The sequence below is a fragment of the Lithobates pipiens genome, unplaced genomic scaffold, assembly GCF_037356315.1.
Source record: "Lithobates pipiens isolate NorthernLeopardFrog02 unplaced genomic scaffold, aLitPip1_a1.2 Scaffold_8, whole genome shotgun sequence".
Lineage (NCBI taxonomy): Eukaryota > Metazoa > Chordata > Amphibia > Anura > Ranidae > Lithobates > Lithobates pipiens.
The window spans coordinates 683,612,184-683,636,789 of NW_027507903.1; the positions used below are offsets into that span (position 1 = coordinate 683,612,184).

At 46.5% G+C, this 24,606-nt stretch overlaps 1 protein-coding gene across 2 annotated transcripts; it reads right to left on the reverse strand.

Moving 5' to 3' along the window:
- Window positions 1-4,844: 4,844 nt before the first annotated feature.
- Window positions 4,845-21,611, reverse strand: LOC143962139 (C-reactive protein-like). 2 transcript variants are annotated; one of them, XM_077471469.1, is made up of 3 exons: window positions 21,452-21,611; window positions 10,282-10,343; window positions 4,845-7,890 (listed from the first exon to the last, which is right to left on the reverse strand). In XM_077471469.1, exons 2-3 carry the CDS (start codon window positions 10,337-10,339, stop codon window positions 7,271-7,273), a joined length of 678 nt encoding a protein of 225 aa, XP_077327595.1. In that variant the 5' UTR covers window positions 10,340-10,343; window positions 21,452-21,611; the 3' UTR covers window positions 4,845-7,270. The 2 variants fall into 2 exon arrangements, with proteins under 2 accessions (XP_077327595.1, XP_077327596.1); XM_077471470.1 differs by lacking the exon at window positions 10,282-10,343 and having other exon boundaries at window positions 21,452-21,607.
- Between the last annotated feature and the right edge of the window lie 2,995 nt (window positions 21,612-24,606).

Here is a 24,606-nt window from a genome sequence, read left to right on the forward strand (position 1 = left end):
ACCATATGTAAATACATGTTGTGGATCGATCTTCTGTGTATTGTCACTGAGTAGAGTTCAACAATTATTGGGAAAAAAAATTTAAGAATGACAAAAATGAACACCTCCCAAGTAAACCTGAATTATTGCCAACGTCCCAAAAATTCTGGACAAAAAAAAAATAAGGTACTCCCCAATACACAAAGGGACAAGGGAAACTCAAATATGTAAAGTATATATTCAATTATAAAGTTTTATTAATAATCTACATTGCTAAAACAAGTGCATACATCACCATGAAACAGCATATCCAATACACATTAAAATAGGTAAGGCTGGATATAGTATGGATGTTCTTCTGGTACTATTCCCGACACGTTTCAGGAATAGTGAAGAATCCTTTCTTCAGGGGCATTCCATGAAGAAAATCATGAATTAACAATACTCTATAATAGAACATAAAACACATTTAGGACCATGAAACAGATATGAAATGGGAAAATTAAATGGCTTTGTATCATGCGACCAGCGAGACGCCTTTATGGGTTAGCCTTGAAACAGTAGATGCTCACCCATTGATAATATCCAATCTATTGTGGCTGCCTTCCCTCGCGAGGAAATCGATTAGTAACCCCCTCACTCAATTCTCCCTAGGGATATGGGATAAGCTAACAGCCACTTATAAATTACAGTCTCCCCATTCTCCCTTACTCTCATTCTTTGGCCACCCAGATTTCACTCCAGCTTATACAGACCCCTCCTTATTTGATGCCTGGTCCCAAAGAGGTCTCAACAGAGTATGTGACTTGATATCGGGTAAGGCAATTTTAAGGTTTCCAGTTCTGCAAGCCCAAACTAAGCTCCCCCATAAAGAGTGTTTCCGTTGCCTCCAAATAATTCACTTTATCCAATCGATCTCCAAATCCTGTACAGATCTGGGCCAGGTATCCCTATTTGAGAGTATATGCAAATCATACCCACACTCTCCTGGCACTATTTCCCGTCTCTACACCTATCTTTCCTCCACCTCAAACTCCCTCCTGTCATATGCCAGTTCATGGTCTAATGATCTGGCCCTGAATCTTGATTTTGAAGCTTGGGGCAGAGTTTGGCTTAATTCCAAAAATTCCACCCAGAAAATTATTGCCCCCGAGGCCAATTATAAAGTTCTAATGCGCTGGTACCTGGTTCCGGCCAGGATATCCAAGTTTGTGCCAAACTATCCTCCAAATTGTTTTCGGGGTTGTAATGAATCGGGCACACATGTCCACATGTGGTGGACTTGCCCGGTGGTGAAAGATTTGTGGGTAGCAATTTTCCATATTTTATCAAAGCTTTTGCGAAACACCCTAACGCCAGATCCAGCAGTAGCCTTGCTAAATTTAGTACCTCACAAGCTTACCCAATCCCAATCACGGCTCCTTCTGCAGGTTACAACAGCAGCTAAGCAGACAATCGCAAAAGCCTGGAAGTCTCCGGCTTTGCAAGTCACCGAGGTTAAAAACCGGGTTACCCAGGCTATGATCCACAGTAAAATTGAAGCTACAATTCTGGATAAACTCCCCCCACATAGAAAGGTATGGCAGCCCTGGGTAGAACATTTTTTACCTCCAAATTTTGATTGTCAACTCCTGGAACCCTAGTCTAATTCGTGATTTAATCTATGGTTGCGATTTATTCCCCCCGAATCTTCCTGGGATGCCGGGCCACCCGCCGCCCCATTCTTGCCCTCTTTCCCTCCCTTTTGCCCTATGTCTCCTCTTCTTCCTCCACTTCCTCCTCTTATCTCTGCTCTTTGCTTCTCTTACCCTTTTCTTTTATTGCTGTTTGATTTTAAATCTCTTTCTGTGTTTGTACTTGAAACCACAATATAGTTGAGTACATTCTCTTAAGGTTGTTCTTAAATCTTAGCTCTTGGGATAGTTAACTCTGCTATGGGGTCTCCTATTTTTTTTTTTTTTTTAATTCTTTATTTTAAAGATGTGACACAGATACCAGCAATAAGACAACTTCACATTACATATAAACACTGCACATAGGCTATGGTAAGCTTCTCCAGTAAATCAACTATACAAAATAAGAGCAGGTAAACGAATGAGGCCACGTAGACTGGCCCATATCACTAGTTGAAGTCTAATACAGGGTGGATAGCAGCTTCTGTGCCCATCACTTTTTGTGTTTTCATTGAAAAAAGGAGAGATGGAGACGAAAGAGAAAGATAAGAAAGAAAGAGAGAGAGGGAAAAAAGAGAAAAGAAAAAAAAAAAAGAGGTGGGGGGGGGGAGGGAGACAGACAAGTTGGGGGGGTCACCCCTGGGGAGTCAAGATCAATAGTACTGGGCAGGCAGTGGGGATTCTAGGTAACGGGTCCCAGAGCGTATTGGCGGAACTCGTCAGAGAAGCGAAAGAGATCCCAGTGGAACCATCTGGACTTATGTTCCTCTGACTTATCCCGCAAGGCAGAGGTCATGTCTTCCATTCGCTCAATATCCTTCACTCTCGCGAACCATTGGGCCAACGTTGGCGCAGACTGTTGTTTCCATAGGGGCGGGATGCTTGCCCGTGCAGCAGGGTCTCCTATGTTTAAGGATTCCCTCCTTGTTTATAGCAGATCCAATATTCAGAGCCTAACTAAATCACTTTGATGGAGCTACTGGATCCTGTAAATTATAATTTGTACCACACTGAACTCTGCTGTATTACCGTACTTGTACCGCCTGCTGTATATTGTTGATTTGACAGTGTTTCGATTGTTTGTATTATTTTGCCTTTTTATCTCAATAAAAATATTTGAAAAGAAATGGGAAAATTAACAGTAGTACACAACATACCAGTCAAATAGCCCACACCTCACTTGTTATGAATAAAATTGGAAATACTGATGTAGCATACTGATGTTTAGGTAAGGTTGCCAGGCGATAGTTGCCTTGGCCAATTGTTTAGAGATCAATTGATTTCCCCCTAATTCTGTAATTGATGCACTTCTCTCTTCTGTCACTAGGTGGCATTATAGCTGGTGACATTGGATAAGACAAGGGCAAAGCAAGGACATATTATGAATAAATGGGGTGTCTCCACCAATGGTTAGGGACTTTCTTTGGTCCCTTGGCCTCCTGGGAGTGCCTATTTATTGGAGTGGAATCAGGTGATCAGGGTTCTGTGCACCTGGACGGCTGTCTGCGTGGACGTGTGTTATATTGGCCCAGGCTGCTAGTCCAGAGACCTAAGGCCTTCTCCTGGGGACATCTGGCTGTTAGGCTGTCTGAGGACCTATCCAGAAGCAGGAAAATCAGTGTAGGGTTGGGAATGCGGGCTTGTAGTCCAACCAGTAGTAACGGTTCCATCGGCCAGGGAACCAGTGGTGGCCGGAGGTAGAGGGGAAGCTGTCGCCACTAAGGGACCACCCACCTTGCTACCAGAGACCACCGTGAGTAAGTTGAGGCCAGTACCAGAGCAGTCTTCTCGCCAGCCGGGGACGGTGAAGAAGTGCGAAAACGTGAGCAAGTGCCAAGTCAGGGACCCAGTGGGACAGCAGAGGTGACGCTTGCGGAGCATCAGTGAGTGGCAATGCAGGGACCTAACGTGTCAGGGGGGGCAGCTTGAGGAGTATCTGTGAGTGCCAAGCCAGGGACCCAGCAGGGAAGTGGGGGTGATGCTTGCGGAGCATCAGTGAGTGCCAATCCAGGTACCTAACGTGTCAGCGCGCGTGGGGGGGGGAGTGGGGGGCGCTTGAGTAGTATCTGTGAGTGCCAAGCCAGGGACCCAGCAGGGAAGTGGGGGTGATGCTTGCGGAGCATCAGTGAGTGGCAATGCAGGGACCTAACGTGTCAGGGGGGGCGCTTGAGTAGTATCTGTGAGTGCCAAGCCAGGGACCCAGCAGGGAAGCGGGGGTGACGCTTGAGGAAGATACTGAGTGCTACCAGTGAAAGAGCTCAAGGAATCCAGTGGGTAGTGGATCTGAAGTCTAGTGAGAGAGACTGGGAGCTCGTTGAGTGAAGACTCACAGTGAGTGATGGTGGGGTAAAGAGAACTGTTCGTGTTGCAAACAGTTGACTTCAGTTGCTGTTAGTAACTGTTTTTAAGATTGTTGCCATATGGAGACAGCGGTTCTACCTATACAGAAGTGATATCCGATGGGAGACTTTCACCTGTATAGCTGTCCGCCTATAGAAGTCTCTGAGCCTGCTAATTATATTTGCATCTATCTAAGGGTGTCCTGGTCCTAACCCTCTCTCCCACAGTTCTGTTTAAAAGACACTAAATCTCTTTGCATTCAAAAAGTGTCTGGTGCCCACCTGTTCATCTTGCATTACACCCACCATGCCTGGTAACCAACTCTACACTGAAGGATGCCAGCTCTCCCTAACTCTGGAGGTAACTATTAGGCCGAAAGGGGCCCAGGACACTAACACCAGGGTCACAGTGGTATCCCTCAGAGGTGCCCCCCCAAATGAGAGACATTTTTTAAAGAATGCAGCTTGCATATTGTTTCTCTCTATATTTTATTTTAGATGATTTATATTTATTTATACTATATATTGCTTTGAACAAGATTTATAAGATTACAAGAAAGAAATATTGTTAATATTAAAAGAAAAAAGAAAATCCATTTGAAATCGTTTACAATTTTCATTTAGTTGAGCTACGAGACCCTCCATTCCCTTCACCAGTCATTGGCAAGTCTTATTGTTGAACCACAGAACTCATTAACACACAGAGAGATGTTAAAGGTGCCAAGTGGCCATCATCACAATCAATTATCCCAAAATATTTCTAAAAAATGTGTATTCATTGATTTTGCCGCACTACACTTTTTACGTTTTCAATGTTTTATGATGTAAGACTAATCAATATTTAAAAAATAAATATATTTGTGGAAAATTATTTACCATAAAGTTAGACATTTGGCACCTTCAACCCATTTGCTTCCACTACTAATGTATTTTCATATATGAGCAGCAGTCCCATGCATCCCCTCCATGTTTCCCGGGATCCACACTCCCATCGGTGGACCTAGGACAAGCATGGTGGTGGGTGCCTCCAGGTATGAGGGGGTTGAAGGAGACCAACAAAGGTTCATTCATTGGTCTCCCCCCTTCTGGGTTTGTCCCTTTCCCTGGACACTGTGGTCAGCTCTTTCCATGCTGAGCTAATCAAAATGACCACATCTGAACGTCAGGTGGCTTTGTGTGCCATTGAGAAGGTGATGAGCTACAACTGATTGAGTTTACAAGTTATTTTTAGGAGGGGGGTGACCTTCTTTCCAACTCAGTGATTCCGTTTTTGAATTATTATTTTTTTCCTTGCCACGTTGGTGTTACATCGTTCAAGTTGCACTGAGTAAAAACAGCTGGATAAAACAAAAGATGTGTCTGTCTTCATTTCAGGCTGAAAAGCAACAAAATGTATTATTTTAAAGGGTTAAAATGTATTTATATAACTACTCTAGCAATAAAACATGACTGGTCCTCTTTAGTGAGACATCTGCCATCTGTTAGACCCCAGATCTCTCACCTGCCCAAACCAAAATCAGTTTGTAACAGATGCTTTTCCAATCCAAAAAAATGGATTGGTCTTTCAGACCAGTGGTCTCCAAACTGCGGCCTGGGGGCCAGATGTAGCCCTTTGCTTGCTTTTATCCAGCCCTTGGGGCACTATTTCGTTCACTGGCACCAACAAAGGGGCACAGTTCCTCCCAATTAAACCAACAACGGGGCCCAATAAAACCAATGCTGGGGGACCATTAATCTCAGTGACACCAAGATGGGGCACCGTTCATCCCATTGACACCAACAAAGGGGCACAATTCCTCCCAATGACACCAAAGATTGGGCACAATTCTGCCCAATTACACCAATGATGGGGTACAGTTCATCCAAATGACACCAACAATGGGGAACAATTCCTCCCAATGATGGGGAAAATGTCCTCCCAATGATGCCAAAGATTGGGCACAATTTCTCCCAATGACACCAATGATAGGGGACCATTCCTCTCAGTGACACCAAGATGGGGCACAGTTCATCCCATTGACATCAACAATGGGGCACAATTCTTCGCAATGACACCAATGATGGGGGACCACTCCTCTCAATGACACCAATGATGGTGCACAGTTCATCCCAATGACACCAACAATGGGGGACAATTCCTCCCAATGACACCAACAACGGGGCACAATTCCTCCCAATGATGGCAAAAAATTCCTCCCAATGATGGGGCATAATTCCTCTCCATGACACCAATGATGGGGCAAAACTCCTCTCACTGTCTCCAAGGATGAGGCACAATTCCTCTCACTGACAGCAAAGATGGGACCAATGCTGGGGCATTTTCTACTCCCGATGGCCTCATTCTGCCCCCCCTAAAGTCTGAAGGACAGTAAACTTTGAATAGAAAGTTTGGAGACCCCTGTCTTAGACCATAGAGATGAGCGGGATGTTCAGCTCTATGGTAAGCCAGAAGAACCGCTGGCTACGGTCCTGGGTTCTACGGTGGGACAGGAGAACCAGAAGAGGCACTGGATGGTGTGGGGAAGGGGATGGATGACACCTCCCTCTGCCTGTAAAAGTGATCCAGCAGCTAATCAGCCACTAGGATTGCTTTAACATTGTAGAGCATTGCCAGCTCTAAAAAAGGTACTGAAGTCATAACTACAGCCATGGCCCCGGTATAACCACTCAAACTGCCACAGAGTACCAGTATGTCGTTTGGCAGAAAGTGGCAAAAAAAAAACACAAAGGTTCTACTTGCAGCAAAAGGGTTACAATTCCTACCTGTTATTTATTTTTGTGGTTCCGTATTTACTAGAAGGATGGTGCAACACACTTAAGAAAATATATCCCAATATACGGTTGAGTAAATAAGAAATCTCATTGTTGATTTGGATGAAAAATAAATGATTGTTTTTAATGAAATTCAAAACCCACAGTTGGGGCATCTTAAAAACAGAGAAATTGATTTACTAAAGGCAAACAGGTGGTATTGTTTGCAAGAGAATTTTCACTTAATTTAGTCAATGTGGTGACAATCCACTTTTCTAAGAATACTCAATCACATGCAAGGAAAACACCTGTGTTTTTCTTGCAGATGATTGGATGATGGAAGTGAGCAGAGCTTCACCTATGAGTTTTCCATTGACCCAGAGTTGGACCACTCCAGTGTCGGAGTTCCAGGACACACAGATGTGTTCCAAACCAAGTGATAGATGTCAGCAGAGATGCACCTCATACACTTAGGAAAATTGCCTTGCAACGTAAACAGCCTTTAGTATATCAACCTCAAGGTGTGTATTATAAGCCGATAGGCTGACATGACAGTTTGGGCTGGATAAGAACTTCCCCTTTGATTTCATAGACTAGAGACTTCCAATTAATGACATTTCCATTGAAGTCACCATAAAGGGCTTTCTGTACATCTTCGGAAGTCAGGATATAATCCCACATGTGAACATCACTTATTTCACCAACCAATGACTGCTTAGGATCAAACCCTCCACCAATAGAGTCTTGCTCCTGTCCCAGAACAATGCTGGCTTCAGGTGCGATAGAAGACCCTTTCATTGAGGCTTTTCTTGGGTAGAGCTTCCCATTGACCCAAAGCTGGATCACTCCAGTGTCGGAATCCCAAGTCACACAGATGTGCCTCCAGTCCAAAGTCTCTGAGTCCGTTTTAAAATGAGTGACTTCCTGGTTGACATGCATAGAAAAAGTGTTTGGAGGCTGTAAGTAGAAGAGAAAGGCATTGTCCTTCCCGGGAGTAGCGAGAGAGAAGGTACTATAAGGACGGGAAAGGTCGGTATAAGAACTTAGACAGACGCTGACTTCCTGCAATGGTTTTGTAATTGTTGGTCTTAGAATGACATGAGCCGTGTTGGTTTCTTTGGGGAAGACGAAGACTTTGCCCTCCATGCCTAGGGAAGAAAACAGACAAAGGTCATTACTGATACATATCAAAGCTTCACACGCTGAATAATGAAATCAGAATTTATTTAAAAAGGTACAAGAATCATAACTAAACAACAATTGGATACATTCATATATCTCAGGATAGAAGTTTTATGTTAGGACTCAATAATTCATCACTAAGAATCATCTTTTGAATTTTTTTTCAGTTGTTGTTACTCCATGAGAACGTTGATTCCTTGTCATGTGATTCTTCTCTTATAATTGTCATTGTCACCTCTCATTGTTGTTGTTCATGACAAATAAATCATAATTTTTTACAGTTATTCTGTACCCAGCTTTGGAGCTTATTTATATAGTGAAGATGGCACAAAAGTTCCACGCATGCTCGGAATCAAACAGAAGCCGCACTGGGCTATTGAACTTCCTTTTTCTCGGCTCGTCGTACGTCTTGTAGGTCACTGCGTTCCCATTTTCGTAATTTGTTGGCCAACATTTGTGTGACCGTGTGTCAGAGAAGGACTTTGGCTGCCCATGCTCGCGCCATGCTATTGCGCGCATGCGCGTCAGATTAGCGCTTCAGCGCATGCATGTGTGCGGCCCAATGGTACACGTGTGCGCGCAGTGGCCCGCGAGTGTGCGCATGGCGCACGTGCTATGGCATGGCTATTTTAGGCAGCTCTGGCATCCAAATGGGTTGCTGGTTTGTTGTCAGCTTCCTGTTTGTGCCCGTTACCTGCTGTTTGCCTGATTGCCTGTTTTTGACCATCCCTGACTACGCTGCTCTCATCTTCGATTGACCTTAGCTTGTTTAACGGACCTCTCCTCATCTGCCTCACGGACTTTCTGATTGATTACCCGATGTGACCCTTGGAAGGCCTTACGGGCTTCCTTGCTTGATTTCACGGATCTGACCTTTGGCCTGTTTCACAGACTTGCTATTCTGCTACCTGATTCCTTTTACCTCCGGGACTGTTTACTACCACGCACAGGATCATCAGCCAGCTCCGGACTCCCAGTTAACCCATTACTCAGCTCCTTAGCTTCTTCAGGAAACTACACCAGTTGGTGGCCAGTGCTTCTGCGTGCCACCCGCTCCCTGTATCACCTCCGGGGGACGGGGTGCGCGTAGTTGCAAGGGCTAACCGCTCTCAGCATCTCGGGCTTGGTAAGTACTTGTTGTGACACCGTGTGTATGCAAGACAAGTTTGAGCCAACAACTTTCGAACGAAAATCCACTTTTTTGTTGGCGGAAAGTCAGATCGTGTGTACGCAGCATTAGATTCAAATCTTCCACCAAAATAGTATTAGCTCTGCCCCAGAACAATGCTGCTTTCTGTGGGCTCCTATGGGTGGCGGGTTGCGGGCCCCTATGGTCGTGTTACAGGCTCCTACAGACGGTGGGTTGCGGGCTCCTACAGGCGGCGGGTTGCGGGCTCCTACAGGCGGCGGGTTGCGGGCTCCTACAGGCGGCGGGTTGCGGGCTCCTACAGGCGGCGGGTTGCGGGCTCCTACAGGCGGCGGGTTGCGGGCTCCTATGGGCAGTGGAGCATGTGTCCTCTCTGCATCACGGCGGCTTCCGCTGTGTGTCTCTTCCCTGCTCCTCCTAGGCATATAATAGGCTCACCTGTCCTTTCAGCCAATCAGGTGACCGATGTCAAAACCAGCTCCCTGATTAGCTGGGAGCAGGATCAGTGTTACAACAGCGAATATTGATTCGCTGTTGTAACACACCTGGGTGGGCTCTGAGTGCACTCTGTGTGACCTGAGCCCACCCTATATTGAAGACTATTAGAGCCTCTGGCTCTAATTGGTACTTAAAAATAAACAGCCCCTCCACATTGGAATTCATGCACCAGGTGTCCCAAAAGGGGCCAGATGCATATATATGGGAGGAGATGATGGACAGGCGGGGCAACGCCCGTGTGCCCTTAATAAATGGGCCGCCCCTGGATTTTATATGACCAGTTGTGGTTGTGAATTTTTCGATCCTATTAGAGATATACCTGCAATTTGAAAGCCCCCATTATAGTCCGAGCAGTATGTATAAGACGTTGTCCTATCAAAAAAATGTCCAATACCGGTCCACCACTCTTTGCAGACTAATTGCTGAGTGATCTACATGGACATCTGAAACATCTCTACCCCGAACAAGCCACCTGTCTCTGTAGGGCTGAACTCATGGCTTAGACCTCACCCAGCCCCCGGCTCTCTTATGAAACTCAATGATCTACGTAAGGGCGGTCATTCCGTGAGCAGAGCAGCCGATGGAAAGAGCTCAGATCTTCCTTGTGGAACTTCTTTAAATAAAGGAATAATGGAAAAGCGGAGAAGTAATCTGAATATTACACATCGCTTATTTCCACTAGCAGTAGGTGTGAGCAGGTTCTACCACTTACCTTCCTGTTCAAGAGACGCGGGGACCACCAACAGCAACACCAGCACACTCAGCTCCATCTCTCTGAGAACATATAAAATGTATTAAAAAAAATGAATATCTCTGTCCCAAGCCAATTCTGACACTTCGCTCCTACATCATGTAAAACTCATTATTACTCAGAAGCCGAAACATTATATATATGTTTTTTTTAGCAGAGACCCATAAAATGTTGGTTGTTGCAACATTTTATGTCGCACGATATTTGCGCAGCAACTTTTCAAACACATTTTTTTGCGAGGAAAAATGAATTAAAAACAAAACACTAAAGCTAACGAATAAATAAATACCTAACATGTCATGCTTTAAAATTACGCACACTGGTAGTATGGCGCAAAACTGCGATACTTAAAACTCTCCATAGGCTACGCTTTAAAAAAGTTTAAGGGTTACCAGTTTAGAGCTACACAGGAGGTCTTGTACTGGAAGTATCGCTCTCACTAACATTCACCGGCGATACCTCACACGTGTGGCTTGAACCATTAAAGGACACCATCACTGAGACTAGCGAGATCTTCACACATCTACTCTGCCGGGACTACTCCATAAATAGGGAGCGCTGTGATGATGCAGTGGTCAGCAAAAGATCCATTTTGATAAATCCAGCTCCGCACGGGTCTTCCGTCCTACAAAGAGACCCGAGCGACCGGCGCGAATGTCTGCCAGCTGGCCGGAGACCCGGAAAAAAAGAAAAACATGTCTCTGATGTAGTAACCTGGAAGTGACGTCACAATGTCACTTCCGCTTAAGCCCTTGTACACACGGTCGGATATTCCGATGGACAATGTCTGATCGGACCGTGTTGTCGGATAATCCAACCGTGTGTGGGCTCCATCGGACTGTTTCCATCGGAATATCCGACCGACAAAGTTTTAGAGCTGGGCTATAAAATTTTCCGACAACATGATCCGATTGGACTTTGTCCGATCATGTGTAGAGAATTTCCGATCGGACAAAGTGCCACGCATGCTCAGATCAAATTCCTACACCAAAGCTATTGGCTACTAGCCTGAACGTAGTCCTGTCCTAACGAAATAACGTCATCACGTTATGTACGATCGGATTTTCTGACAACTTTGTCCGACCGTGTGTATGCAACAGTTTCAGACAAAATCTGACGGATTTGGTTGTCGAAATGTCTGACCGTGTGTACAAGGGCTTACTCAGCAGCCAATGGCACATACGTAAATCACACATGCAAATGTAAACAATGTTCACATGACGCATGTGATTTACAGACCTCCTCTGGAATGCTAAACAGGTAACCGCTAATATTTTTAAACCGTCGCCTATGGAGATTTTTAACCACTTGAGACGCGCGCTATAGCCAAATGACGGCTACAGCGCGGACCTCCTTTGCCGGGACTACGTCTATTGACGTCGTCCCGTGCACGGGTGGCCTGTGCGCCCCCTGAGGGGCGCGCGCGGCGCACTCTGTGATCGGCGAGTCTATGAGACTCGCCTGATCACGGATCCGAGCAAGGGGTCGATCCCGACCACTTACCACGTGATCAGCTGTCAGCCAATGACAGCTGATCATGTGATACAACGGAGCCGATAATCGGCTATTATTCCTCCTCGTGCTGACAGCGCGAGGAGAAAAAAAAAAAGAGCCGATCACCGGCGGCCATGATCGGGACATAAGTCCCGATCACGGCCAGCTTACCAGTGCCCACCTGCCCCCTCAGGAATAAATAAGTGCCCCCCCGTAAGTGCCACCCAGCAGTGCCCACAGTGCCACACATCAGTGCCCACAGTGCCACCCACAATCTGCCTCAACAATGGTGCTGCACCCCAGTGCCACATATCCGTGTCCATCAGTGTCATCTACCAGTGCCCATCAGTGCCGCCCAGCAGTGCCACCTATCGGAGCCACCTATCAGTGCCCATCAGTCCCATCTATCAGTGGTACCTATCAGTGCCCCTTAGTGCCACCCATCTGTGCCATCTTATCTGTGTCCATCTTTGCCCATCAGTGCCGTCTTATCTGTGCCCATCAGTACTGCCTTATCTGTGCCTATTGGTGCCACCTTATCTGTGCCTATTAGTGCCGTCTTAACTATGCCTATCAGTGCAGCCTATCGGTGCGCCTCATCCGTGCACTTCAATGAAGGAGAAAAATGACCTGTTTGCTAAATTTTATAACAAACTATTAAACATGATTTTTTTTTTATTTTTTATTTTGCATATTTTTTTGTTTGTTTAGCAAAAAATAAAACTCCCAGCTGTAATTAAATACCACCAAAAGAAAGCTCTATTTGTGGGAACAAAATGATAAAAATTTCATTTGGGTACAGTGTTGTATGACCGCGCAATTGTCATTCAAAGTGCATCAGCGCTGAAAGCTGAAAATTGGTCTGGGCAGGAGGGGGGTTTAATTGCCCAGTAAGCAAGTGGTTAAGTACCGCAGTTTGTCACCATCCCACAGTTTTAAAGCGTGACATGTTGGGTATCTATTTACTCGGCGTAACATCATCTTTCACATTATACAACAAAAATTGGGCTAACTTTACTGTTTAGGTTTTTTTTTTATTCATTGAAGTGTATTTTGTCCCCCAAAAAAATAGTTTGAAAGCCTGCTGCGCAAGTACAGTGTGACATAAAATATTACAGTGGCCGCCACTTTATTCTCTAGGGTCTCTGCTAAAAAAAATATATATATGAAGTTTTGGAGTTCTAAGTAATTTTCTAGCAAAAAAAAAAAAAAATACTGCTTAAAACTTGTAAACAACAAATGTCAGAAATAGGTCTGGCCCTGAAGTGGTTAATTAAATAAAACCCCAATTTTTTTTTATGAATACAAATCGATAAAAATGTCTCACAAAATAATATAAAACACGCACAATAAAAATATGTCTTATAACAATGCTTTACCCTGATATGTCTATTAGGGATGAGCCGAACACCCCCCGGTTCGGTTCGCACCAGAACTTTCGAACAAATCCCAAATTCGTTCGAACGTTAGAACCCCATTGAAGTCTATGGGACTTGAACGTTTGAAATTAAAAGTGCTAATTTTAACGGCTAATATGCAAGATACTGTCCTAAAAAGGGTTTGGGGACCTGCCTCCTGCCTCAGGGGACATGGGTCAATGCAAAAAAAAGTTTTAAAAACGTCCGTTTTGGCGGGAGCACTGATTTTAATGACGATTAAAGTGAAAAAAAAGTGAAATATTCCTTTAAATATGGTGCCTGGGGGGTGTCTGTAGTATGCCTGTGTTTAGAACAGTCCCTGCACAAAATGACATTTAACGGAAATAACGTTATTTCAAACTGCTTGCGGTTTTAATGTTATATCTGGTTCCTGCAATATGGTTGAAAATCATTGAGAAAAATGGCATGGGTAGCCCTCCCTGCCCATTACCAGCCCCTTTAGGTCTTGTACGCATATTAAGGGGAACCCCGTACCCGTATTAAAAAAATGAAATACGTGTGGCCCCTAGGCCCTATATACTCAGAACAGCAGTATACAGGCGGTGCAAACAAGACAGGGACTGTGTAGATTTGTTGTGTTAAGTTGAATCTGTTTGTAATTTTCAACTGGTACATTTTTAAAGTGTAGCTCCAGTCAAAAGAACTATTTTTAAGTTTTTTGGAAAACATAGGGAAGGGTTATCACCCCTGTATAATTTGTTTTGCCGTCCGTCTTTTTTCATCTCACTTGCTGTTGTCTCCTTCCGTTTGCAAGTAGGAGATGTTTGTAAGTTGGATGGTTGAAAGTAGGGGCCTGCCCTATATGCTCTGCAGAAATGGCGGAACAAGGTGTTGGTTTTGCCACAACATTGTAAGCCCTCAAAGTGACTCTTGGTGGGCGCTGGAGCGCCCTGCTATGAACGATTATATCAAGAATTGTAATTACATGCCATTGTTGAACAGTGGTAGAAAAATTGACCTTTGGTGGTTGTGGTGCTGGTGCCACAACACTATAAGTCCTCACAGTTACTCTGAGTGGGCACAGGAACGGGCCCTCCTGTGAATTATTATATCAAGAATTGTAATTACATGTCCCTGTTAAACAGGGGCAGAAAAATTGGGCTGCTGGCACTGGTGCTGGTGCCACAATACTGCAACCTCTCCCATATACTCTAGTTTTAGTGCAGGAATTAGCCCTGCTGCAAAGTATTGCATCACAAATTGTAATTAAATGCCCCTGTTAAACAGGGGCAGAGAAATTGGGCTGATGGCATCACCCAGAACCAAAAATGTTCTTCCAACATATCAGCGGAGGAGGAAGAGGATAGACAATCAACATAACAGGACAGTCACTCAGCATCAGCATAGGCAGTCTTGAAAGGAGTGATATTTCAAAAAAAATTATTCGGTTACATCAGCTTCAGGTGCTTGGTAGCTGTGGGCGATCCAAGACTGATTCATCTTGATGAAGGTCAGTCGATCAACTGATTCGGTGGACAGGCACACCCTGTGATCGGTAACAAAGCCACCAGCAGCACTGAAGGTGCGTTCCGAAAGAACGCTGGATGCAGGACAGGCCAGTAGCTCAATTGCATACTGTGCAAGCTCTGGCCAGTGATCCATCCTCAAGACCCAGTAAGCCAGAGGATTTTCGGTGGGAAAGGTGTCCAAGTCTGACCTTGCCCCTAGGTATTCCTGCACCATGTAAATCAGACGCTGGCGATGGTTGCTGGAACCGATCATACCTTGGAGCTGCGGACTAAAAAATAGTCTGAAAGCATCGGTCAGACGGCCACCTTCTCCACCGCTCCTTCTGACCGATGCCTCAGCAACACGTTGTCCAGGACCAGGAGTTTGTAACCTCCCAGTCTCTGGGAACGCGTTGCACAGACCTTTCTGCAAGGCCTCCCGGAGATGTCTCATCCTCTGCTCCCTCTGCGACGGCAAGAGAAGGTCAGCAACCTTACCCTTCTACCGTGGATCAAGGAGAGTGGCCAGCCAGTAATGGTCCCTCTCCTTGATCCGAAGAATACGAGGATCCTTCCGCAGGCGTTGCAGGATCAGGGAGGCCATGCAGCATAGGTTAGCTGAGGCATTTGGTCCGGAGTCCTCTGGGTCACTAAGGACAACATGATCCGCAGCTACCTCCTCCCAGCCACGTACAAGTCCACGGGTTTCTTGGGACTGTAAATCATCCCTACAAGACTTCTGATGCTGCTGATGCTGAGTGCCAGCCTCCACCTCCACGCTGGCACAATCATCCTCCTCCTCCTCCTCCTCCTCCTCATCCTCTTCCTCTTCCTGTGTGATTGGTGGCACAGCAGGAACACTGTCTGGATAAAAGGGGCCTTGAGAGGCAAGGAAGTCCTCCTCTTCCTGCCTCTGTTCTGCCTCAAGTGCCCTGTCCATTATTCCACGCAGCGTATGCTCCAAGAGGTGGACAAGAGGTACAGTGTCACTGATGCATGCACTGTCACTGCTCACCATCCTTGTGGCCTCCTCAAACGGTGACAGGACAGTGCATGCATCCCTGATCATGCCCCACTGGCGTGGTGAGAAAAAAAAACGAGCTCCCCTGACCCTGTCCTGATGCCGTAGTCGCACAGGTACTCATTGATGGCCCTCTGCTGCATGTGCAGCCGCTGCAGCATGGCCAACGTTGAGTTCCACCTGGTGGGCATGTCACATATAAGGCGGTTCTTGGGCAGGTTCAACTCCTTTTGGAGCTCAGCCAGCTGAGCACAGGCATTAAATGATCGGTGGAAATGCACACAGACTTTCCTGGCCTGCTTCAGGACATCCTGTAAGCCCGGGTACCTGCCCAAGAACCGCTGCACCACCAGTTAAGGACGTGAGCCACACAGGGCACATGGGTCAGTTGTCCCTGTCGGAGGGCGGAGAGGAGGTTGGTGCCATTGTCGCAAACCACCATTCCTGGCTTAAGCTGGCATGGCGTCAACCACCTCTCGGCCTGCCACTGCAGAGCTGACAAAACATCCGCCCCAGTGTGGCTCCTGTCCCCCAAACAAACCAGCACAAGCAGGGAATGGCATTGTTTTGCCTGCGTACTTGCGTAGCCCCTGGAACGCCTACAGAGCACCACTGGTTCTGAGGACAGAGCACTGGAAGAGGCCATGGAGGAAGAAGTAGAGCAGGGGGTGGAGGAGAGAGGTGTGTCACAACCAATAGTAGCATTTTGGAGGCGTGGTGGCGGAACAACCTCCAACACTACTGCACCTTGTCCTGCATCCTTCCCAGCTGCCAGAAGAGTGACCCAATGGGCCGTGAAAGACAGGTAACGTCCCTGTCCATGCCTGCTGGACCATGAGTCAGTGGTAATATGCACCTTACCACTGACCGCCCTGTCCAGCGAAGCAAGGACATTGCCTTCCACATGCCGGTAGGGAGCCGGAATCGCCTTCCGTGTGAAAGAGTAGCGTTTGGGGACTTGCCACTGAGGAACCGCACATTGTACAAACTCACGGAAGGGGGCCGAGTCTACCAACTGAAAAGGCAGCAGTTGAAGTGCTAGCAATTTAGCCAAGCTAGGATTCAACCACTGGGCATGTGGATGGCTGGGAGTGAACTTCTTTCGCCGGTCCAGCAGCTGGGGCAGGGACATTTGCCTGCTATAATCGGACGTGGGTGTACTGCTAGCAGAGTGCCCGGACGCACTTGGCTGTGACACACCTAATTCTACACCTTCATTCCTCTCAGAGCAGGTTTCAGAGAGGACTGAAGGTCTAGTGGGGTTGGAGATCCCAGCTGATGAGGAGCAAGGAGAGGTCCACTTTGTTCTTTGGTGTGGGTCTTTGAGGTACGCTTGCCAACGAGCTGCATGGTAGGTCAACATATGTCTGGTCAAGCATGTGGTGCCCAAGCGGCTGATGTTTTGGCCACGCGAGATACGCTTGAGACATATGTTGCAAATAGCAGCGGTGCGATCTGATGCACTCGTCTCAAAAAAGGCCCACACCAAAGAACTTTTAGAATAACGAGCAGAGGCAGCGCCCTGCACAGGCGGAGCTCTGCGGTGTGATTCAGTCGGTGTGCTGCCCCTAAGCTGGCCCCCGGAGGGCATCCTGCCTCGTTGGACATATGCCTCCTCCTCTCTCCTACCAGGCACCCACGTGGAGTCAGTGTCCTCATCATCCCCTACCTCTTCATCGCTGGAGCAAACCTGGCAGTATGCTGCAGCTGGTGGAACATGACTGCGTGATTGCTGTCCTTCTTGAACATCCCCTCTCTCTGCATTCACGCTACTGCCTTCCTTTAGCTGAGTATCATCATCAGAGCCTACAAAACACAAAACACTGGGCATCCTCCTGGAGCATGTACCCAACACTGTGCTCAAAGAGTTCAGGAGACTCCTCAGGAGGACGTGGTGGGTCTAGGGAAGGAGTCACTGATGATGACATTGAGAGAAGGGAAGACGATGCGTTGGCAGCTGCTTTGCTAGTACCCTGAGCCTGGGTGAGAGATGATGAGGAGGATGAAGAGGGCTTGGTCATCCACTCTACCAAGTCATTGGCATGTTGCAGCTCAACATGTCCAGCTGCTGAGAAGAAGGACAAGCGTGTCCCATGGCCACGTGCTGATGATGACGATGCACCGTGTCCACGACCAGCACTGTTGTCTCTAGACACAGAGCCTGCTTGCCCTCTTTTATCGGCTCGCTCCTGTCTGCCTCTCCTTGCTGGCCTTCCAGACATGGTAATGGCCTGAAGGGAGTTGGGAAAACCAGCAATTGGGTAGTGTATATTGTGCTGGAGGCACACACAACTTCCACTAACTCCTGCAGATGGCAGATGGCTCAAATAGAGAAGAGCTATGTAGGTGGATATAGCGGTGTATATTGGGTTCAGAGCACACACAAGCTCCTACCACTGACTGCAAGCTCTATTTAAAATGAGCAAGATAGTTAGCTATATAGGTGGATATTGCGGTGTATACTGGGTTCAGAGCACGCAGACAGCACGCACAATCTCCTACAACTGACTGCAAGCTCTATTAAAAAAGAGAAATATAGCTAGCTATATAGGTGAATATAGCGGTGTATACTGCGGTCAGGGCACGCAGACAACAACCACTACAGAAGAGCAAGAACGAAAAATCGTCCGATAACGATCGGTGTATACTGTGTTAAAGGTACACAGAACACCCACTAACTCCTACAGGGGCCAACACACTACACAAGGCCATCGCGCTGGCGGCCTTATATAATGTGGGGCGTGTACTACACAGCCTGAGCTATGATTGGCCACAGGCATCCTGCCTGTGGCCAATCATGGCTCTCCTCGCTGCTGGCGCTGTGATTGGCCAAGCAAGCGGGGTCACAGTGCATGCTTGGCCAATCATGAGCCAGTAATGCACTGCGCCATCGCAGTGCACTGTGGGCCGTAAGTGCCACACGAATTTGGCACGAACGGCCCATAACGTTCGTAATTCGCCGAACGGGCGATCAGCCGATGTTCGAGTCGAACGTATGTTCGAATCGAACACGAAGCTCATCCCTAATGTCTATGCATTTCACAGTTATACTGCCTCCTCAGGACTGCAGTGCCTTGAAAAAGTATTCATACCCCTTGAAATTTCCCACATTTTGTTGAGTTACAACCAAAAACGTAAATGGATTTTATGTGATAGACCAACACAAAGTGACACATAATTATGAAGTAGAAGGAAAATGATCAATGGTTTTCAAAATTTTTTACAAATGTGAAAAGTGTGGGGGGGGGGGCATTTGTATGGTGTCCCCCGGAGTCAATACTTTGTAGAACCGCCTTTCTCTACAAGTCTTTTTGGGGATATCTCTACCAGCTTTGCACATCTAGAGAGGACATTTCTGCCCATTCTTTTTTGCAAAATATCTCAAGCTCTGTCAGATTGGATGGAGAGCATCTGTGAACAGCCATTTTCAAGTCGTGTCACAGATTCTCAATGTGATTTAGGTCTGGACTGTGACATTCTAACACATGAATATGTTTTGTTCTAAACCATTCCATTGTAGCTCTGGCTGTATGTTTCGGGTCGTTGTCCTCCTGGAAGGGAAACCTCCACCCCGGTCTCAAGTCTTTTGCAGATTCTAACAGGTTTTCTTCTAAGATTGTCCTGTATTTGTCTCCATCCATCTTCCATCAACTCTGACCAGCTTCCCTATCCCTGCTGAAGAAAAGCATCCTCACAACATGATGCTTCCACCACCATGTTTCACAGTGGGGATGGTGTGTTCAGGGTGATGAGCAGTGTTAGTTTTCCCCACACATAATGTTTTGTTTTTAGGCAAAAAAATTAAAAAAAATTGGTCTCATCTGAACAGAGCACCTTCTTCCATGTGTTTGCTGTGTCCTCCACATGGCTTCTTGCAAACTGCAAATATGACTTATTAGGGATCGATCGATTATCGGTATGATCGATTATCGGTATGACCGATTATTGCAGGCCAATATCAGCATTTTAACAAAAATCATTATCGGTCGCAAACTAGACCGATATTACCAATATTGGTCTTCACGGGTCGCGGCCATATTTTTGGGGTCCAGAAGCCTGCAGAGTGTGGAGCCAGTGTGCAGGGGCATGTGGGACACACACACAACTTCATTACGCTTCCGCGTGCTGGGCCTATCAAGTCTGACATCCTCCCTTGCCTCACATGGACACTCGGACAGACATGCCAGCCGGCCAGCCAGCAGAAAGCCACCCACCCACAGTAAGGTGCCAGGCCACTGAGGCCAGCCAGCAGCCACCCACACACAGCAAGGTGCCAGGCCAGCCAGCAGCCACCCACCCCCATCAAGGTGCCAGCCAGTAGCCACCCACCCCCATCACAGTGCCAGCCAGCAGCCACCCCTATCAAGGTGCCAGCCAGGCCAGCCAGCAGCCACCCACAGCAAAGTGCCAGCCAGGCAAGCCAGCAGCCACCCACAGCAAGGTGCCAGCCAGGCCAGCCAGCAGCAACCCAAAACAAGGTACTAGCCATTCCAGCAGTTACCCACCCAAAGCAAGAGGCCAACCAGCCAGCAAGCCACACACAGCAGGGTAGATGCCAGCCACCCAAATCAGGGTGCCAGCCAGCAAGCGACCCACAGCAGGGTACCACTGCCAGCCAGCAAGCCCACACACAGCAGGGTGCCAGCCAGCAAGCCCACCCACAGTAGGGTGCAGCCATAGAAATGAGAGGTTCAATAATAGAAACACGCCATTTGCCTGTTTTTGTGCGCATTCAGGCATTTTGTGGTGCGTTTTTGTGCAATTTTCCGCTCAAATTAAAAAAAATAAGATAGTAATAATATATGAATAAATGAAAAATAAATACACAAATAACTAAAAAGTAGTAGTAGTAGTAGTAGTAGTAGTAGTAACCTAATAAAAAAAAAAAAAATCATAATGAATAATAATAAAAAATAAATTAAAGATAATGGAAAAGCTAAAAAAAAAGCTGTAAGCCCCCGTACACACGGTCGGACATTCTGACGGAAAATGTCCGATCGGACCGTGTTGTCGAATAATCCGTCCATGTGTGGACTCCATCTATCTTTTTCCGTCGGAATGCCAGACCAACAAAGTTTGAGAGCTGGATATAAAATTTTCCGACAACATGATCCGATCGGACTTCATCCAATCGTTTGTAGAGAATTCCGATCGGACAAAGTGCCACGCATGCTCAGATCAAATTACGAGACCAAAGCTATTTGCTATTGATGTAAGCTATTGGCTTACGACGGGACTACTGAACGTAGTCCCGTCGTAACTAAATAATGTCATCGCGTTCCGAACGATCGGATTTTCCGACAACTTTGTCTGACCGTGTGTATGCAACACCAGTTTCAGGCAAAATCAGTCGGAAAAAAATCCAACGGATTTTGTTGTCGGAATGTCCGACCGTGTTAACAAGGGCTAACGCCTAGCAACAAATCATGCAACAGATAATAGTGTTCTCTATTGGCTAATAAAAATATGGCAAAGCTCAAAAACGTATGAAAACACGCAAGTCACACATAAAAATAGATGAAAAAAACGCTGGAAAATCGCTTACAGACGCTGCGCTTAGGTGTGAATGCTGCCTAGGGTGTTGGGTTCCTGACTGTCCTGACCTTTGACTTTAATATTGTTGGTCACCGACCTGAATCAAGATTTATTACGATATCAGATTTTTCTCATCTTCATCCTTATCCAGAACAATCACACCTATTCAGCTTAGTTCCCCAGCTTTGTGTTACCTGCGATCTCTGTGTACCGTGTTGTTGGTCTGGTTGTAGCCTTCTCCTTTGTCGAGTCTCAGAAGGTCCTCCTGATAATGGTGAGATGAGAGGATGGAGGGGTGTTATTAAGTCTCTTCATCATTAAGAACTCCTCCTCCGACCTCCATCAATGAGATCATCATTATAGAGGAGAAGTTAGCATGGAGGATAGAGTTACGTCTTAAATCTTATTACTTGTATTTCCTGTATAACCTTCAGTTACGTTTTTGTCCAGAGGATTATTGCGCAAAAGCACAGGAAATCAAACAATACTCCTGGAAACAATAAGAACAAATGGCAAAATAAACAGTTCTCGGAAGACAGATAATTAAGATGATATATAATATCTTAGTGGTCAGGTTTTGTTTAAAAACACGTATTCTTGCCAGTTAGAGATGGGCCAAAATCCCCCCAGTTCGGTTCGCATCAGAACGCCTGGACAGAGAAAAAGTTCTGACCTGAACAGCGAACCCCATTGAAGTCTATGGAAACCCAAACTTGAAAAATCAGAAGTCCCCGTTTTTAAGATTTATGTGCAAGTTATTGGCAAAAAAAAAAAAAAAAAAAAGATATGGGATCTGGGCATTGCCCTGGGGGACACAACATTTAAAAAAAAAAAAAAGAAAAAAGGTTGTTTTTACAGGAGCAGTGATTTTAATTAACAATCAAATATAAAAATTCCTTTAAATATAGTGCCCGGGGGTCCCCTTAGTCTCCCTGTAAAGTGGTGCATCTGTCTCATGTATAGAACCTGCTGCAGCAAAACTGACGTTTCTAAAGAAAAAAAAAAAAAAACAATGAATGAAATGACATTTAAATTGGCGGCAATAGAAAAATGGCATGGAGGTCCCTCCCAATCCATTCCGGGCCCAAATCCGAGCATGAAGCCTGGCAGGTCAGAAAAAGTGGGGGGACGAGCGAACGCCCCCCTCCCCCAACCATTCCAGGCCACTTGCCCTCAACATGAGGGAGTGCTTTGGAGCTGGGTTGGCTTTAATGTTGATGGAGAGATGGTGCCTCTTCCCAACAACCCTGGGCAGTGGTTGTGGGAGTCTGCGTGCAGGGAGCTTATCAGAATCTGGAAGTCCATTTTAACAAGGGGGCCCCCAGATCCCACCCCCCTAGTGAATGAGTAGAGGTACATTGTACCCCTACTCATTCACCGTAAAAGTGTAAAAATGTAAACAGGAGGCAGTTTTTGACAATTCCTTTATTAAAAAAAAAAAAAAAAACATGTCCCCCCAATGTGGATCCATCATCAATCACGCTCCGCCATCAACTAAGGCAAACCGCCAATCTGGCAAAGTCACTTGGTGACACTGCCCCAGCATGCACCGAAGAGTGCATGCTGGGGCATCGTTATTGGCATGTCAGAAGAGCAGGCGGTGCCACCAGGTGACCTTGCCTGGTGGCTTCACCCCTTACCTATATATTAACTATCAAACGGCAAGCCAAGCATTCAGTGGTTTACCTTAGTCAATGGCTGGGCTTTGTTTTTCTTTCTTTTTTTTTTTTTTTTTTTCACAGGTTGGCGGTGTCAGGGCTTAGAATGCACTGTGCAGTGCGCATTGCATTGCAGGGCGTTCAGTGGGGGGAAAACCCACCAAACATCCTACAAATTTGGGTGTTCGTCGAACCGTTTGCCCAACTCTATTGCCAGTATAATGACTTAATTTTTAGACAAACATGTTATATAACCAATACGCAATTATACTATTGGTTAACCACTTCAGCGCCTGGAAGGATTTACCCCCTTCCTGACCAGGCCATTTTTTGTGATATGGCACTGCGTCACTATAACTGACTATCGTGCAGTTGTGTGATGTTGTACTCAAACAAAATTGATGTATTTTTTTCCCCCACAAATAGAGCTTTATTTTGGTGGTATTTGATAACCTCTGCGGTTTTTATTTTTTGCGCTTTAAACAAAAAAAAAAAAAAATACGGACTATTTTGAAAAAGAAGTAATATTTTTTACATTTTGCTATAATAAATATCCCCCAAAAATATATAAAAAAAGTGAATTTCTTCATCAGTTTAGGCCGATATGTATTCTTCTACATATTTTTGGTTACAAAAAACAAAAACGCAATAAGCATATATATTTTTTTTTTTTTTACTAGTAATGGTGGCGATCCGCGCCCTATACTCCATAAAGCGTTTCATGCAGGAGTGCCATTCTGCCACCATCAATCAACGGTGGGCGGTCGACAAGTGGTTAAGGACAAGTGTCCACCTTCCTTTGTAATTTATATATCCACTTCCCGCCCGCTGTACGTCATATGGCATCCTGGACTTTGAGTGGAGATATCAGGATGATGGGTGCAGCTGCAGGCATCATTCAGATATCATTTTTTTTCAGCCGGCGATTCTACACCATAAAAACAATCAGAGGCTGTTCAGCTGCTTGATTGTTCTTAGGCTGCGTACACACGGGCGGACTGTTCGCCCAACCTTGTCCGCTGAACAGTGTTTCGGCGGACAGTCCGCCCGTGTGTGGGCTTTCAGCGGACAGTTTCAGCGGACAGTTGGACGGACAAAGTCTTTCGGAAATTCCGAAAAACTGTCCGCTGAAACTGTGTTTGAGCGAACAGTCCGCCCGTGTGTAGGCTACTTTCGAAATGAGCAAACTGTTCCCGCTCGGAAAGTCCGCCCATTTCGAGCGCGTGTACAGGTAGGCGGGGCCCGCGAAGGAGACGTCGCGGGCTCCGCCGCCTGGAATGGGCTTAAAGGGGAACCCCAACGCCGAAAAAAATCGGCGTGGGGGTTCCCCCAAAGTCCACACCAGACCCTTGTCCGAGCACGCTACCCGGCCGGCCAGGAAAGGGGGGCGAGCGAGCGCGCCCCCCCTCCTGAGCCGTACCAGGCCGCGTGCCCTCAACATGGGGGGTGCCTTGGGGAAGGGGGGGCCGTGCGGCCCCCCCACCCCAAAGCACCTTGTCCCCATGTTGATGAGGACAAGGGCCTCTTCCCGACAACCCTGGCCGTTGGTTGTCGGGGTCTGCGGGCGGGGGGCTTATCGGAATCCGGGAGCCCCCTTTAAGAAGGGGGCCCCCGGATACCGGCCCCCCACCCTATGTGAATGAGTATGGGGTACAATGTACCCCTACCCATTCACCTGTGAAATAAAGTAC